The sequence below is a fragment of the Linepithema humile genome, chromosome 6 (assembly GCF_040581485.1).
Source record: "Linepithema humile isolate Giens D197 chromosome 6, Lhum_UNIL_v1.0, whole genome shotgun sequence".
Classification (NCBI taxonomy): Eukaryota; Metazoa; Arthropoda; class Insecta; order Hymenoptera; family Formicidae; genus Linepithema; species Linepithema humile.
In genome coordinates, this window is record NC_090133.1 from 8,549,855 (window position 1) to 8,569,070 (window position 19,216).

At 41.6% G+C, this 19,216-nt stretch overlaps 1 protein-coding gene across 6 annotated transcripts in view; it reads right to left on the reverse strand.

The window, feature by feature from the left end:
• Positions 1–19,216, reverse strand: part of sick (sickie) — a 311,918-nt gene that overhangs the window by 42,805 nt on the left and 249,897 nt on the right. For all 6 annotated transcript variants that reach the window (XR_010890838.1, XM_067357560.1, XM_067357558.1 and 3 more), the window contains 4 exons: positions 12,661–12,817; positions 10,704–12,234; positions 10,013–10,386; positions 1,981–2,269 (listed from right to left, as the gene is read on the reverse strand). Coding sequence is in view for 5 of the 6 variants with exons in the window: in XM_067357560.1 (XP_067213661.1) it covers positions 1,981–2,269; positions 10,013–10,386; positions 10,704–12,234; positions 12,661–12,817 (2,351 nt within the window). In the remaining variant the exon portion in view is untranslated. The remainder of the gene's footprint in view (positions 1–1,980; positions 2,270–10,012; positions 10,387–10,703; positions 12,235–12,660; positions 12,818–19,216) is intronic.

The following is a 19,216-nucleotide window of genomic DNA, read 5'->3' on the forward strand; positions in this document are numbered from 1 at the left end:
CATTATTATTTCAGTGATTAAAATGGTATCGTGATTCCAAGTTTTTAATAAATAAATAATAAAAATTATTTCATTTCTCGTACAGTCGCAACGATAATCTCTATAATCTGAAAATGATAAAATGAATTATATTGAATTATATAAAAACTTTACCATTCTGAGAGAAATAAGCGAAAAATGTACGCACAATACGCTTCGATAACAGTAACATTGCAGTTTCCATTTTCCTCCTGTTTTCTCGAAAGAATATATTTTATCAAAAATTTTTCCAAGCGGAAGAAAAGCCAGCCGCAACGCGGAGACCATCATTTGTACACTCGAACGAATCCTTGGAGACAGAGAACCGGAAAAAACGGGCAGGACAACGACGACAACGACAAGGACGACGACAAGTATCGACGTGGGAAAGCTTCGGCAAGATATCGTCATCGGGGTTAGAAAACGGAATAGAGCTCTCAGAAAAGCGACGGAAATTGAAAAACGGAGCTCATTTTTCTTTATCTACGAAAATCAGGGCGTCTCAAGAGGATGCCTCGAAAACATGAATAGGTAGTTAGCGGAAGAGGGTTGAATAGTGCGTCTGTGATGCATTGTTGCACTCTCCTCTCATGAACCGAGAGCTCGAGGGGTTTAAATATATTAAGAGCGCGCTTTAAAACATGATTCTGTCGAGAAAAATATTCGAAGGACTTTTCATAATTTTAGATATAAGAAACCGGTTTGTATAATTATATCTTTATAACTATTTAAACTTCCTTCGTGTCTATGTACTTTTTCTTGCTAATTCTGACTTTACTGTTACAAAATTACTAACGCAAGGTTATTAATATTGATTTTTTGCTGAGAAAAAGAACGGGGGGAAAAATAAATAGTTACTGATAATAATAGTAGAACGCGGGACTTTAAAAATAGCGATCTGCGGTGACTCGCGAGCGAAAAGGTCATTCTTTTGATAATGGAAAGCGACAGCTGCGCGATGCAACAGCTGACGCGCACACATGCTCCACGCTTTGTGACTCGATTGTGCCCGTCTGTGGGTTTGAAATCGTGCCTGGCCGAGCATCGTCGTTTTTTTTTTTTTTTTATCTTTTTTTGTGTGTTAATTAAAAGGGCTTGATCGATCGGCAACACTGTCACAAAAGACTTAACTCTGTTTCCAATAATCAAAGAGGAGAAATAATGATTGGTATCCGATCGCTGAGCTTTAAATAAAAATTGCTCGCCTCGTGGAAAGAAGTTCTTCGTTTAATTGAAATGTTCGAATTGAATTGAATTGAATTAAAATAATTTCCGCTTCGCAGAAAAGAGTTCACTGTTTAGTTCGAATAGCGAATTTTCCATCAATTTGCTAAATGTCGGATAATTGCGAGGCTGTCGCCGTATGATTGTCTCGTTTCGATCCGCGAGCATACACACTCGCTAACCGTAGATACCTGCCAATTATCGCACCACAATGATTCCTGTAATCGAGAACGCATCCGATGACTGTCAGTCAACATTAGTCCCTTTGGTCATCTAGCATGTCATCAGTGGGCTAATGATTGTTGAATTATCCTTTCAATGACTACAAATGCAATTCCCAACAATATTCTAACGGAAGAAGTTTAAAAGAAATTTAAAAAGAGGAGGGAACATAAAATTTCGAGGAAGCTTCGATCTCTACATCCTTCCATTTCGAAAGATGAATATTCTTCGCAAACGATAATTAATTAAAAAACGGAAAAATTATAATTTAAAAATATGGAAAGAGATTCTTCTCTTGTTTTCTTTTTCGAGGATTCTCAGCTTCTGCCTGGCTGAAGGATGCATTCACAAATGAACGACGTCGAGTCGTTTAGTCGCAACGGAGCGCAACTCGCACAATCAAAACATAAGAAATAATAGCCGCCATTTTCGGACGCGCGTCGCGCTTCTCTCTCTCTCGCTCTCTCATATTGACGAATCATACGCTATCGATTCCGAGTTCGTGAGTTCACTGACCTTGTGATGAGAGGGATGTCCCGTGTGATTGGCGGAGGTGTGATTTCCGGCGGGAATGGAGGCCAGCTCCTCAATCGTGAGCTCCGCCAAGGCGTCGTTCCCGCCGCTGCAGCCTCCTAGAAGACCGCCGGCGACGACGCCGCTGACGCCGCCGCCGCTTCCTGGACTGACGCCCCCGATGCAGCCGCCATCCGATCTCGCGACCCCCGACGGCCGACTCTTCTGCACCCGCCTCGAGGTCACCAGTTCCTTCACCCCCGACAGCTCTCGCCGCGAGCCGCCCACGAATCTGCAAATATAAAGCATTGCCGTTATTATCCGCGATTTTCCTCTTTCTTTTTTTTTTGACTTTACCAACAGAACTAAGTTTTGATAACATTTTATTCGCTTCGGTTGCTTATTTTCGCGGCCAGCGATCATCGTTAAGGCGAGAATGGTATAAATGGCAGTTTAAAATAACTTTCTTCTACTGCGGTTAAATGTCTCTCTTTTACTTCCTGAAACTATTTCCTCTGCGCTAATGTTGTTTTCGGGACTGCGGAATATTAATGATTGTCCACTGTGATAAATCTGCTTTGTTTTATCTAGAATATTTCTATTAATTTCGTTTAACCCGAAATATCATATATCTTCATCAGCGAGCAAACGCTCAAGAATGACTATATTATAAACTCTATTTTCATAAACATAATTACATCTCGACGTGAATGGAAACATGATACTATTAATTTCTCGTTATCATATAATTACAAACTCAAGCGCTTCATTACTGGAAATTTGCTCGTAATTTCTCGTCCATTTTAACGTTTTGTCATTAACTTTAAACGTAAAATGCAATTTTCGCAAAATTAATATAGACAAATATTGATGTTAAATATTAGAATTAATGGCAAAAATTAACAATATCCTAAAATTTAAATTCTACTTAATACATTTCAAAATTAAATACGAAGCAAACATAAAATATTTTTACTTAACAAAGAGAGAGATTGCATTTTACAATAATATTTCTTAAACCAATCATTCGCGGATTTGTCCGCCGCTGTCGCGTTATCTTTTTTTTTTCTTTTTTAGAGGGAACCAAAAATCGGGTAATACGAGACAACTTTCATATGTTTGGTGTAAAAAAAAGTACGCAACGGCGCAATAACAAGAGAGAATCCTACATCAGTTTTATTCAGCGGTTGGATTTATGGTGCACGAGGTGTGTAAATATTTTTTTTATAACATACTGTCCGTATATTGATGCGACGGGGGTACGTGTCCTTTGTGCGTGATTCACGGCGATAATAATTATTAATCCTCCGCCCAAGAGCAGAGCCGACCGCTTTTGCGCGACTCGCCAAAATCGCTCCCGGATGTTTTTTGTTTATATCGGGCTTTTTCGCGATAGAAACATCGCGTTTTATCGGAATATTTCACAATGTTCGCGTATGCGTGCGCGTGTACGTGATTCGAAAAGTTCTGCCTATGTATTAAAGGATTTGCAGAAAACATATGGCGAAGAATAATTCGATTGCAAATCAAATAGTTCGTAAAATACAAAAAAAGTTCGTATAATACAAAAGAAGCGTTATTAAATACAGTAGTATTTTTTTTCAATTTGATTTGAAACAATAAAAATTATTGTAACCAATTGTACAGCAATATTATTTATCTTTTATCTTAATTTTTCGTATGACACACTGCTAAATAAATAAAATGAGATAGAGCATTTTTAAAAAATTGTGCAGCTTCAAAAGGAAGGGATTAAAATCGTTGGAAAAAATAAACGAACACGTTTGCGACGTAAAACGTTCGCGACACGAGAAGAAGAAGAAGAGAAGCTTACAGCGAGCCTTATAAATTTTTCTTACACGCATCTTTTTAGATGGCGGTCGTTATTTTAATACCCTTATAGCGGTCGGGGGTTAATGCGTCTCGTAAAAAAATGTGCCAACCCTAGCACTAAGTCGGAGCCGAACTGATTCACGAACTCGAACATCTTGAAGGGAAAAACAGCTAAATGAAATTTTGACGGGCTGCGCAGGAAAAAGGTGAAAAAACTCGTAATCGCCGAAATCTCTTCAAGGACCGTCGAGGGAAATTTTCGGTCTGTTACGTTTCCTTAATATTCTTGTTACACATGTTTTGCTAAATAAAGTTCTAATTCTTTCTCGACATTTCTATTTTAAATACCTTACATACTCTGTAACATATTTAATTAATTGATTCGCGTAACTATCTAACTTCTAATTTTAACGTGTTGGACGAAATCGACAGAGGGCGAAATTATAAATTGGACAAAATTCGTATACTCGAGACAGCAGCGGTCAGAAGGTTGTTTCTCATCGCGCTAATTTCCAAATTGCCTTTTGCTTTTCATGATCGACGAGCTCGTTGATCATTTCGCGTAGATTAAATATTTGCGGAAAGCTTTACTAGCAACGGAATTGAAGTGGCAGGCTTCCGAGCACGCGTGCAATAACTTTGTTCTCCGGCAAACTTGAGCTGCAAGCAGAAACTTCGGATGTCATTTCTTGAACTCGTTACTCACGGAACTTCTTGATTACGAGGACAATTAGCGACGATAATTAAAAAGTTGCCGGCGATGGAGAACGCGAGGGAAATTCGAGAGAACAAAGCTTCGCGGAAGCCACCGAACAAAGTTCTCGCTTTCCTAGAATATCCTGTATAATTGCCACGCTTGATAAGTTTCATTCAATTTATCGTGGGCTGAATTATTAATTAGCAAAAAATTAGCAGAGGAGATAATTTCATTTAAATCAAGTTAAACACTTGAATGTCAATTTTGAGCGTTGCGAGTGAAATTTCTCGCAATCTCTGATAAATTTAAAGGTTCCGCCAAGCATCTCCGGCATCTCTCCACAATCTCCTAACGTCGCGCGAACTTGGAACGAGCGCGAACTTCATCAGGCCTTAACTTCATGTCCAAGTTCACGAAGCGATACTCGCGTCTCGTGCTGCAACTCGGAGAGACATAGAAAGGGACAAAGCGAGGAAGACGGAAGAGCTGTCTCGCAGAACTCGTGCGATTTTAGAGTCATCGCAAACTTCGCAGCTACTAACTGAATGACGGATCCTTTAGAAAATTATTATCTAAGAAAGCGCGGTCGCTAGAGCAATTCAAAAGACTGGGATTAAACTAGTGAAAAACTTACTTCATTTTATTACTTCTAAAAATTTGCCCACTTGACAACGAGTGGATTAGTACTTTAATTTAACAAAGCTTGAATCTTTTGATTTTGACTTCCAAAAAAAAGCGGATTTTTCAAATATATTTATCATAAAGTAAATTTATCTCCAGAACTTTGTAATTTCTATATAATTATATTAAAGAGATTTACTTTATTGAACTTATATTAAAAATACACTTGAAACTATATTTAAGAATAAACGAATAAAATAGAATGAGTCTAAAATTTCTAATAAATGTTTTAAACTAAAGAGAAATTCTAAGTCATCACACTGAAGAATATAAAGACGGAAATCAATTTAAAAATTTTTAATTCAATCTAAATTTATTTAAAATCTCTCCGTTTACGAGTAAGCGTTAATAAATTTTTTGTTCTCCAAACTATAATCAGCACGCTTAAAGCTGGGACGTAAATGAGATCAGGAGAGCGCTCCTTCCAAGCTTTCTCTTTCGCCTTTCAACTTCTCTCACGTCCACACCCCATATTCGTCAGCCAACACGACTAACCAACAAAAACGCGCCGGATAAACAAGGACACGAGATTACCGTTCAGTTTGAGCCGCCGCGCTTCTTCCAGCGGATTTCGGACACCCTTCCGTATCTTCCACCCTCACTACTCAGGACACTGTCACACCGGAAACCGGAGAGAAATTTACCCCGCGCGAGAGCGCCTCGCCGAGCGCAAGACCGGACGGGAAAGCAGCTATCGGTAAGCCCGGAACGAAACTTCGCGTCTCTTCGACGGCAACGATGAGAGGACGACGACGTCGAGGACGACACTCCCCACCCTCGGCTCGGCACGTACTCTCCTCCTGTCTCGTCGTTGCGAAAGCAACCCCGTCGCGCGACACCCCCTCGAGCCGCCCTGGAAATAACGCGCCGACGTCGGTAGATCGCGCCACCGCGCGGCGACGCCGGATCGATCGTTGTGACGTCACGGCGGCCACGCAAGCGTCGCGGCCGCGCCGCGAATAATATCATCCCGTCCGCCGTTCATTTAGATGAATAGATCGTGCGTCCCGCAGACGCGGGAGTCTTTAATTACACAGATTTTTATGGCGACTTCATGACGAAAAGCGAATGTTCAAAGTGAAAGTTGGAATGTCATAGAAAGAGAGAGAGAGAGAGAGTGCTGATTCTGTCGCGTGTAAAGTCTGGCGTGTGCACGATTTTTCCAATGAGAATAAAAGTAGACTGAGTCCGGGATTTTGTAAGGTCAACTTCGGCCTTGCGTTTAACTTTTCCGCTGCAACAGAATTCAGTTGAAAAGTTTTAATAAATTAAGTACGGCTCGCTAGCAGCAGGCACTCACGCAAGATTACAACGCATTCTTAAATTGTAATATTCTCGTTATTTCTTTCCTGCTCTCAAATATGTAAAAAACAAACAGTACTTAAATTATATAAAAAATGTAGAAACTGGTCACAAAAAATGAATTTAAAATTCGATCCACAATGAACTTACAAACTGGATTGAAGTGAAAAATTGTATCTAAAATAAATCTTATAAATTATCGATTTCGGTCACATTCTTGCCTCGAATATTACTTTTAAATAATAGAATCTAATTTTACAATTTTATCTCATGTGCACTGTATTTTTCAAGAGCGCTATATTTTATTTAATAAATCTTTATTCAATATTTTCGAATATTTCACGAATTTTCTTTCGCGGGGATAAATTATTCACCCGAAACGCTCGACGACAATGATTCTATTTTTACAGCGCGCTATCAAATAGCGCCTATCTGGCGCACACGCACTCGCGCAAAGAGATGCACGGCAGCATCTTCATCTCCTCGGAAGGCGAGGAAAAGGGACACGCGCGCGCGAGCACCGCAACGAGGAAGGAGGACAATGGTGAGAGGCTGCTGTCAGGAGGGACAAAGGCGCTTATCTTTCTGCATGCACTACACATAACGCAACTTCTCTCGCCCGCTCCGCGTGCGAATGGCCGTCGTCTTCTCGCGCGGTAAATTGATTTCTCGTTCTGACGCGCGCGAGCGAGAAATATATTGTCCGCTTTAAATGGAAGTGAGCTTTCCCCGCTCCCAAAGGACACCGCCAAAAGTGGGACCAATAGGTAACTGTGATACCAGAGCAAACGCGATACAGCCGAATGTAAATAAAGGAAAACAAAAATTGATAATGGAATACGAAAATTATGAGATTGCTTTACAACGCGTGTAAAAATCTCGGAAACGAGTTGTTATCTCTGTTACGAATAAAATAAATCGAATTAGCCTAAATAAATTATATAATATGTAAGAAATGCAGTAAATAAATCATCGCAAAATTAATCAGCTATTCAGATGCATTTTCAAAAGCAGCGACAAACGATATACGATTTATCATATAAAATATTCTGATAAAAAAATATATATATAATATAAATATCAGATTCTTGCAGATCATCGTCTAAACAATGCAGTTGAGTAATATTTGATCGCATTCGTTTGTACAATACACTTAAAATGAACTTTCCCTGCGGCGAATGGGAAAAACTTTCGTAAAACCGGGATAATCGTCGGAATATGCCGGGAGCTTTTGTTGCAAGGGTTTTTCTTCGACGATGGCGAAGAGGGTCCTGGAAGGGTGCCTTCGACTGAGTATATTGAATTTCCGAAAAGTACGTTGGGTTTCAAGCAGATGATACGGCCTCGATTATACCAAAGCGAGTTAGACGGAGGGGTCCTGCCGTGCCCTCCGGCGCGTTTCCGGTACGCGTTATGGCAAACAACACCTTGTATGGCGCATGATACCGCGGGAGAAATGGCCTTTCTTAATCATCCGATACGCTCTTGGCAGAAACAAGGAATCAAATGGGCGCCCAGCACGCGCCGACGAAACGCAGTTGCAAAATTTGAGATGATTTCAAAAATAACATATAAATCTGAGTTTCAGCGATTGTAATTCGTTATATTTTTCAGACTTTGAGAAATTGAAACCCGTTTCGACTGCTGCTTTTCGAGACAAATTAAAAGATTATCGTAAATAATGCGTCTCGGCGCTTACAAGCGCTCGGCTAGATATCACAATAGATGCAATATTGCGTTTTGCAGGAGACATATTTGACATCGCGAAAAGGGAAGCCAATTTTTCCTCTCTAAGTAAAACGACTCGGATCGCCTTTATTCGATATAATCGGGATAATCCACTCGCGGTCCCTAAACGGTTCATATCTGCTTTTCATTCCACCTCCTCCGTTCCTTCTTTATCCCATATCTTTTTCAATTGATTTATTTTTCAAGTCCAATGGATTTAATAAACCATGGATGTTTGCGGAAGTGGAAGAAAATCGCTCTCGCGAATTAACCGCGCGGCCGGCTGCGCTTCAATTCGACCGCGGTAAAAGTGCTTCGCCCAGCGTTGAGTAATTGGACGCGCCTCCGGAATTAGCCTAGAGAATTTTGCCTAATTAGAGACAGCACTACGCGGCGTCTTCCTCGCGAATCGCGCGTGACTCACTCGCGCGACGCCGAAAGTCAGCTCTTGCGTCATCGAATCCGTCAGTTTTGAGAGATTTAGACGGCTTCGAAGATAATTACGCCGGGAAAATTAAATCCTTTCAACAAAAACACAAAACTCGTATCAAGCTCGATGGAAGCACTAATCGCCGCGCAAAAAGCTCGCGTGGCACGAGAGATCGAGAGATTTCTGCGCGCACGTGATCGATACGCAAAAAAATACCCACACTTCGCCCTCGCGTTTTCCTAATGAATTCGGCTCGCCGTTTGAAATCTTAATTCGAGTATACGCAAGCCGGAGTTTTGCTAATAATAAAGCTCTCTGTCGGTCGGCCGCGGGTATCTCAATGCAAGCACGGAGAGGAACGCAGGCGTGGCGAAACGTAATAAACGAGTGACGACGCGAATTCACTTTGTGCGTCGGACAACATCTGAAACGTTGTCTGAAATAGAAAGCGCCTCTAAGCTAGACGTACTCGAAAAACAGAAAACCACGATGCCCGGCCGTTTGACCCTTAGACAATGTGGAATTAATTAACAGAGATTGGAAAATCTCTCATCGGTTTCTAATTTTTGATGTAAAATGTTGTTGGGATTTAATTGTGAGAGAATTCCGTACAAGCGGCGCGAGATAATTGCAAAAGCTTCCTGTTTACTTCAACAATGATCCTTGGCAGGATCAATCGACTTATCGAAGACTCGCGGTGGACTCCGCGAGAGAATGACGGGCCTTTCAGTGAGAAGCTCGCGAGAGGCTTAAGCCGAGCTTTCTTGATCAATACTGAGCGCGCGCTTGGCGTCGCCCATGCGACGCTAATTTATCGCCGCTTTCTCGCGCGCGCAAGCATCGCACCTTCGCATCTTTCTCATTCATATTTCACCCGATAAAAAATGATCCATCCGGCAGGCAATCCGGCGAAACTTTCGCGATGCCTCGCGTGTGTCGCGGCTCGCTCGCGCGCCAGACGTCGGCACGCAAATATCAAACTCCGAAAAAGCTTTCGCAATCTCTTTTCCCATGGCAGCTTGATTTATCTCCCTCAATCTCGACAACAATCGCCGGCCACGATACAATTACAAAATTCTTCAACAATTAATCTATCACACAATTGTATATATTATACGATTATTTGCATAAACAATCAGTTCAGAATGCAAATTTTATTTTAATCATCAAATACCGAACAAATTTAGATTTGATAAAAATCCGTGCTTGGCAAGTCACAAACTAAATTTACAAATGTTACAGCGACTCGTTAAGCTTATGATTCACGGCGCCGTAAAGCGCTGCACGCTGAAGATTAATAATGCCGAACGGAATCACTGTGCCTCGTGCAGAGTCGAGGGAAATTATAGGGAAATTATACTCACCTTTCGTGCTCGTGGCCGTAGGAAGGATTGAGTCTGCGAGCGTACAAAGACGCGCCACCCTCGGACATGTATCCGTCGCACAGATCCGACAGCGTTCTACTACCGACGCTCATTCCGCCTCCCCGCAGCACCTCGCCGTCGCTCAGGTAACCGGAAGCGATGTCCACATCGGCGTAGTCGTGGTGACCGCCGACGTGATGATGCGACGACGAGTGCAAGACTGTGTATTGCCTGCCAGTGGTGCGGCTCGGCAGTGTCTGCAAACCTCGAGCGCCGGGCGTGTAGCCGCGTAGAAGGGGTTGCATCGGCTTCACCGTCATCTCCGCCTCGTCGTCGGCCAGGGAACCGCCGCAGGTCGAACCTTCTGACAGCACCTTGCGCGAGAAGAGAAATAAAGTGATCTTTGAATTGAATTTTGTTTCAGTTGCATGTGATTCTCAATCCACGTATCTTGAATTTAATTTTGCGTGGAAAATCCTATGAATAAAATCTGCATTGAACGTAGATTCTACATTTCGATTTTTCTGATGGATTCCGCTCGAACGGTGGATTTTTCTAAAACTTACTTTCTGGCGTTATAATTAATACAGTATAAAATATTTTATATTAAATATAAAAAGTAATATACATATTACAATACTATAATTATTCTTAAAATACTATTATCACCCCATATTTGAAAGATATTTACTTTCTCCATCTGCTCGAACGTGGTATCGATTTTCCGATTGGGAATCGTTTTAATCTCGCTGCCGCTCTCGCTGCTCGGCCTGTAGATCACGCTGCTGTCGCTGGAGTTGCTCTGGCCGGTGCTGTTTGAATTGCTGTGCGAGCTTTCAGACATGAGGTCCGATATACTCGGCATCGGTGACACCATCGCCACCGTGTTGGGGTCGAGTTTCCGATGAAGAGCGTCGCCGCTCTTCATCTTCGCCGGGTTCGGCATACCGCTGGCCACGCCGCCCTCCTTCGACGGCTTCGACGTGCCCTTCACCAGTGCCGTGGGCTTCGGGATGCTGGAGCCCGGACTGAGCCCGGAACCGGTCGAATTCGGACTGTTGGTAAGCGGTTTGGACCCGAAATTCGGATTACTCTGCGCCGGCGAACCCGCGAGTCCCTCCTCGGCATTCGTCGACTTCTCGTCAATCACTAGATCAACGCGATTGGCTACAGCATCCTGTTTCCCCGCGAGAACGCGAGCGGAGTCCGCTTCCTCCTCGCAGATGACCCTGCGCTGGTCCGACTGTTGCGTCTTGGATGGCGAATCGCAGCTTTCCACTCCCGGTTCTTTGACTACCGGAACTTCCGGCTCCCTCTGCCTCGATATCAGATCCTTGCCGTCCGATAAATTCGCCTGATTCATGCTCAGTGTGCGATTGAAGGCGTCGTTTTCGTGCGCGAGCGTCTCCTCCGGCTCGGACGGCTTAATGATGCCGTTGGTGTTCGCCAGAATAGCCTTCTGCAACATCAGTTCCTTGTTCAGCCCATTCGGCGGTGGCTTCACGCTCTGCAGATGAATTTTCGAATCCGGCATCTTGCCCGGAAGTTCCATTTTCGGCCTGGGCGACGACTTCAAGAGCTCATTCTTCAGGGCCGCGTTCTTGGTGTCTTGATTACTGATCTGCTTGGGCGGCGGGAGGACGGAAGGGTTCGTCTTCGGAAGCTGCGTCGCCGTCGGCTGCTTCACCAGCTCCTGAAGATTCGGCGTTTTTCTGTCGCCCGGCAGTTTGATGCCGACAGCTTTGCTGGCAGTTCTGCCATCCTGCTCCAGGACCAAATTGTTATAGGGCGTCGTCAGCTTCTCCGACGGCAGACCCTTGCTCGTGCGCGCAATCTTACTCTGCGCTTTGCTCTGCTCCTTCCTGCTCGACTTCGGGCTGGCCTGCTTGGCCGGCTTGGCCGACTGCAGCTTCGACTTTAGCGCGCGACTCTTCGGCGATTCCTGGGCCTGTGCCTTGCTCTGATCGCACAAGGAGGTCGAACTGTCCGAGTGTTCGGATCGAGCTGAAGAAAATCCGGAAGAACTCGACGTGCGTTTCGAGACTCCCGAGGAGGCTTTCCCGCGCTCTTGATTTTTGTCCTTGTTGTTGAAGAGCTTGAATTTATCCAACACGGAGTTTTTGTTCGTCTGCGGCGGCGGGGCGGTCGTCCCGGAATACGGCAAAGCTTGTGACTGAACTCTCAGGCCGCCATTCGGTCGGCCCACCGTGGACGCTCGAGGACTGTAAATTAATTTTAAAAATTTTAATTAAAAGCAGGACGAGGAGGGAGAGAGAGAGAGAGAGAGAGAGAGAGAGAGAGAGAGAGAGAGAGAGAGAGAGAGAGAGAGAGAGAGAGACAAAACATATTGGAAAAATCTGTTTCGATTAATAAAAAATTTAAATATAGATTGGAAATATGTTTTTCTCTTTCCGCAGCAAATATTTTGAATGATACAGATGTTTAACAGTAATATCATCATGCGTCAATAATGCTTGCAGCGAACAATATTTGCAATATGACATAAATGTATTTTAGACTGGATTTAAATTCTAGCAAATTAGTTCGCAATTTTTAACAATCAATCCTTAATTTCTTTAAATAATGATATTTAATAGCAATTAATACAGCAATTACGAGGGAAATTGTTTATTCGACAGAAATTTTACCTTGGAGTGGTGGCCGCGGGCTGTCGATTCGTCGAGTTTTGACTTCTGGGTTGCGGAATGAACGAGAGACCACATTGGGACGGTTGCTGTTGACTCGGGCTGGTGCTTCTGGAACTGCTCGCGCTGCCCACTCCACCATTTCCATGTTTCAAGCCACCTGAATAGAAAAAATTACTAGCATTAGAATATTTTTTCACAAACAATAAAATAAATTTCATTGTCGAAAATATGTTTATAATTAAAAGTAAATATTGTAAGTTATACCTATTTAATAAAACATTATTATTTGTAATATTATTAAAAAAATATTCAAAATAATCTTTTTACTTTCATTATAATTAATAATTTAGAAATTTACTTGTAGTTTTCGAAGTGATAAAATTCAAGAGATTATTAAAACGTGACATGTGCAAAAATCGTATAATTGTGCTGTGATAGCAAAATAGCAAAATCAGTTTAATTAGAAAATACCTGACACGCTTATATTAAAATTCAAATATCTAATTTCGAAGAACAATAGCAAAGAACTCTTCTGCTGTCGCGAGACACACGTTCGTCGCATCTTAATAAAACGATGATCGGTCGCGTCATTAAGCGAGCACAGTTGCGCGGCTGTTGCAGCAGTCCGCTCGTTTCATGCACATTACGCGCAACGTAAAACGCGGTGCAGCGTGCCGTAGACAAAATAAACTTCCCGTGTTTACCGAGAGCGAGAAGATTAATCCGCTACCTCGTACTACTAGTCGATCTGCGCCCCCCCAAGTAATCGTAGACGTTGTTTCTGTCAAATAATCCGCGTCGGCATGCAACTCGTTTGCGAAGCAAACTCTCGAAACACAAATAATTAATTATCGAGCTTATATATGGGCTAGCGAGTTCTGGAATTAGTGACTCTGTGATCATCGGAATACAATTCAAGTGCAGATATAATTACTCAAATTTTTCAAATAAAACTGTTTATCTCAAATGATAATGATATCAATTGTATTTTCCGATTTTATAAATGCAATTAACACATTGATGGGAACATAAATGTGCATTTGCATCTCTCCACCCGATTAATCATCGTCGTCATCGTCGATTTTTCATTCGTAAAATGCTACGAATTGTCAATTTGAATTTCGTATCACATCTATTTTAATTACTGAAGGATGGCAATTTTTAATGTTTTTATTTAGACAATTGAATACTCATATTAAAATAGAGCAATATTTTAATAGTTATTTGCGTGCAAAAATAATTTTTTATTTTAAAATGTGTATAAATATTACATTTGTGAAATTAGCATTAAGAAAGCAAAAATTGAATGTCTCGTTTCGTTAGTGATCTCACATTTCGAAATCACAAGCACAAGTTGCATAACTGTAATCTCTCTTCTTCATTGATCTGTTCAACAGTGATTTGCAGTAGTTACGGACACCTAATTTGTTAGCTCAATTGTCCTTGCGTGCGTGACACAAATGTGATTGAGAAAAGACGGATGGCAGCGCTTAGCGATGTAGAAATCTTAAGATGAACCAGAGCGACCTTTTATCACGTTTAATGCGACGTATAATTTGTCCTTTTCACTTGTTTATTCCTTATTGCCGCGACAATTGTTTCAGAACTTTTTTCAGTTACGGCAAAAATTGACCTCGATCCATTCTTATGTCAAATTTAATATTTTCACTAAGATCCATATATATGTTTATTTAACTTTAAAGTATTAATCAGAATTGAAACAATTCGATAATTTGTTTTCACGAATTTGAAAAGAAATGTTGCAATTTTATAAATTTTCCAAATTACGAACAAACTATAAATTACTAAAAAAAAAATCTGTAATTACAATAAATATAAGATTATAATCGTATGAATTCAATAAGATCTCAATGCAACGAGATAAAGCTGGAACGTCATTCAAGATTAGACAAAGCCGTTCACATGGAGTGCTCAACAGAGTAAAGATCAAATCTGTGTTCAAAGCGGCCCTATCGAGAGTTGCCAGTCACGGGGTGTCATAATAAATTCGATTCCTTTTTTATTTAATGCACAAAGGCGCAAGAAGGGAGACAGACAATTTGGGGGGGAGTTAAAACGTGACCGGGCATTTGCCCGCCTGTCACAAGAATGATTCATCGTGCAACTCGCGCGATATCGATCGATCTGTCGCGATATTAATGGCAACTGCGCGCTGTCGAATTCCCGAGATAGAACAAGAAGTAAAATCAGAGGTGAATGCTCTCTCAGCGTTCCGATTAAGCTAATATTTTGACGATGGAATTGACGCGAGAGAACTTGAACTAAAATGTTTTCTATTATGAAAGAGTATCGTGCGCGAAAATTCTAGCGAATAACAAAATATTCTCCGAGAAACATTTCTTGCGAAAAATAACCGATTAATAAACAAATTCTCTTATATTCTTAGCGTGAAAATTCTAATTAATAAAATAATCTATCTACAAATTTTAGTCGACAAAATGTAATAATTATGGACAATTCTTCGTGCAAAAAATCCTGTTTAATAGAACATTCTGTCTATAAATTAAAAAAAAAAAAAAAAAAAATATCGTACCACTTAAGAACTTCTTGCAACAGGATTGCCAGGCTAAACAAATCTTGGTTTCTAGGAGCGATATATTCTGCGAAAGGGATAGTCTTGTCAACGAAGAATCTCTTGTGAGAAGATCGACACGTCGTGACTGCACTCGTTCACTCACTTGACTAGCACGAACATTCAGCACTCGTATGCTCCCTTTTGTTATCTTCTCATTGCTCCTTCCGCCCGAGATAAGACAATATCGGACTACGTGAAAAGGTACGCCCGTCCAGTTCCCATGATCGATACAGTGGTAAAGTTGGTTACCAGTTAATAGTTATTTTTGACAACAAATCACCATTTTAAGAAAAATTATTTTCAACGTGTAAGTCGAATAGTAATTAATAAAGAAATAGTAAGAGAATACTTGTTGAAACCGTGTTGGAAAGATAAACAACAAGCAAAGAAAAAAATTCACAGAAAATTTTTCGAAACTAAATACTTTTACAATTATTCATTCAAGCTTTCTTATAAAGTCAAAAAAATCTATTATAAAACTAGGGAATTCTTATAGCATTGCAAAGTCAATCATCGTGAATTAATTTGCAAATAAAATATGTGTTTCGAAAAATAATTTTCAAAAATTGTGGGATAATCCGAGATCTCTCGCCGATGCCCGATTCAGAACTAACAATAAGTAACGCTCGCAGCTGCAGCTCGCGTCCGCTCGCAATCTCCCGCGCGCGAAAACTCATACTTTCTACGAGCTCATGCACTACTGGTGCAGCCCCCTCGGGCTCCTTTGTTTCACTTCTTCAAGAGCATATCCGAGGGGGCCGCGCTGCAACGCGCGCTGCAACGTATGCACGTACGCGCGCACACGCGTACGCGCGATCGACGGACCAAAGCGTCCATTAACGTCAGCGACAATCAGATCTAAGCGTATCATCGTTCAGTTTCATTTTCTGCGCTGCGCGTTTCATGTTTGTGCGAAGATTTGACTAAAATATTCTCAACAAGACTATGAGAAAGCGTACGTTAAAGCGTACATTGTGTACACGATGATTTGTGAAACATGGTAATGTCTACGCATAGACGTGTGCAAATTATTATAATTCGTGCGTAAGTGCGTTCAGTTTGTTGCAGGATGATATTAAAAGCACATTTGTAACATGTTACGCATTTAAAAACAATGTTCACTAATGACTCAAGCGTTATGCGCGAGTTGTATGAGAACCGCTTGGGGGCGTGCGATGCACGCGTACGCGTGAACCATAAATGATTTTTTCTTTCTCTTTCTCCTCTTTTTGTTCCTTTCTTTATTACGTGTATTATGCGCACGCACGTGCGCACTTCAGACACGAAGAATCGTTGTCTGACGATGCGTATCCGAAGTGCAATTTCGGGATTGCGGAAAAAAAAACTTTCCGAAAGTTCAAATTTAGATTTCGAAGATGTAATCTGAGAATTTTTGAATTTTTAATTTCATTCTTATTGTGCTTAATTCATAAAATTGTATCTATTTTTTATATGCAATATTTAATTCCATTTTATATTTCTATCCATCTTATTTTTATAAAAATTTAATTTAGAAATTCCAAATTTTTCTCTCAAGAATACAAGTTCGCCTCCTCGATTTCACCAAATTTCAGGATCATATTCAATTGACTCTCGAGGAATCTCTCGTAGCTCTCATCCGATACAGCTCGAGGAACATTTCGAATTTTATCTTTCCCATAACTCGGGATGCGCCAAAGCGAAACAGAACGCGATATTACGTGTCACGAATTTTATTCACGGTTACATATTCAGAGTGTCTTCACAGATACGAACGTAATAGAACGTTCACGACGCATAAGCGCGATAAGCGCAGTTTACCCTTGAGCGACTCTCAGATTGTCGAATATTTATTCCTTTTTTATATCGAGCGGCATTTCGAGTCCCGTTTTTCGCAACCGCTTATCGCGGATGGTCTTTCTTCTGGCAAACGATGGGGATAAAAATAAGCGCATTTGTTCTGCGACGGGAATAATCAACGTGATAAAAAGCAACCAGACGATAGAAAAATTGTCTGCGATATTAATTGAATAGACTTTCGGAAATATTTTATCAATTTTTCGAATACTTATATTCAAATGGAAATAGCTCTTACTTGTATGCTAATTATTAAATTAATTCGTTAATTATTAAGTCACGCCGCGCGATATAAATCTCACCTCTTTTTCCATCGCCTTAAAATGTACACTTTAATTACTTTGCCCGTCATTCAATCAGACTCGCAGAGAAAAGTTGAAACGTTTGGAAAGATTGATATTTCGGTCCGGCGTGCAATAAAACGGTGAAAATGCGTTTTTATTTAGTGCAAATCATCATTAAATCATTTCCGTTCTTAACCGTTCCTTGTTCTTCTCTATCTCTATCAAATAAAATTCACTCTGGCGAATGTCAAAATTATTTCGGGCCCGGCTCGAGTAAAATTATCTTTGAAGACGAGCAGAGCAGAACAAGAGTAGCAGGAGTGATTAGATATGCGGTTCGGTTTCAAGTTACGTCTTGGCCCACCCCGAGGAGACTGCTGTCGAGGATTAGAAGAGCCCTTAGAAGCTTCCGCGATGACTAAGCCCGGGCTTTTTCGAGAAAAAGACCGCTATCGACTAGCTGTCGAATCGACTCGCTCGTGAACCGACACGTGTTACATCGCGCCCCGGCTTTTACTCCGGCTTCCAGACCGATTAGCACTCGGCGCGTCGCGCAGGGACGAATTTCTTTTATCTTGATTAGAAGATTAGACAGAGATTAGATTGCGGAGGACAGACGCGAGCGGGAGTGACGCTTCGGAGACGCCGGTCTTCGCGTCTTCGCGCAGAATAAATTGCGCGATAAAAGAAATTATTCGCCATCATCGAGCCGGCGGAGATTTGCGCGCGGACCTTTGCGAGGAAAAAGTGACGCGCGTATCGCGGGGCTTGTCGGCGCTAGGTGACATTTCCGTCGCATTAATATAGTTCCGAATGAAGGGGCGAGGCGCGGAAAATAAACGAAGCCTCCTCGCAAACAAGTCGACGCGCCCGCAATAAAGTGCGACGCGAGAGAGACAGGCGCGGTCGTTAACGAAGTTAGTGCCTCGTCGTTTTCTTGTTTTTTTTTTTTTTTTATTACGATCGCAAAACGAGCGTGAAGCGGAAGATAGCAGGCACGTCCGCAAGAGAATTGGAGGGGGAAGAGCGAGCAAACTCCCCCCCCTCGCACCGACTAGAGATAATGTCAAGCTCGTAATTGACAGAAATGGTGATCGAGAGCTCGTTTCAATTTCGACCGTCTCTCGCGGCCTTTCTCTCTCCCTCTCTCTCTCTCTCTCTCTGTATCTCTCCACGCGCACGTGCGTCGAATTAGCGCGGGATGCTACGTTTCCCCTTCCCTGTTATTGACGGATCCCCACAGGCGTCTCGTGGGATCGACCTAAGTCCCGAGAAGACAGTGACTCACACAAACCGCATACAAACTGCGCTTCAAAAGCCTTCTCTCCTTTCGCCTATCAATCTGTCTTCTTTGTCTCCCCCCCCCCTCTTCATCAATTCAATGTTTGGCGGCTTCAACTCCGACAGCATCCGAATACACGGGGGATGCGCGGTGGGTTTCGAAAGCACGCATTCCGCTCTTTCGAGAAACGATCCCGCTATTTGCATCCCCTTCGTGAGAGGATGCGGTTATTAATTATATTGATATATTAAACTCCGCGTTAGCGAGCGTTATTACGAGAGTTCAATCATGTTAATGCCATTATCAGTGATTGGAAACATATAAACGCTATCAATTACGAAAGAATTTATAGAAGAGTTTGTGAGTGCTGAATATAAATGATTGATTGTATATTAAAGAATCATGTTATTAAAAGATTACGCTACTCTAAAACTTAAAAAAATCAAGTTTTGTATTTTTCAATTATTCAGAATCTCAACAATAAACTTCTAAGATTGTTTTGATACAAAGGCTATAAGAATTTATAGACTGCGTTGCATATATTATATTTGCACTTCA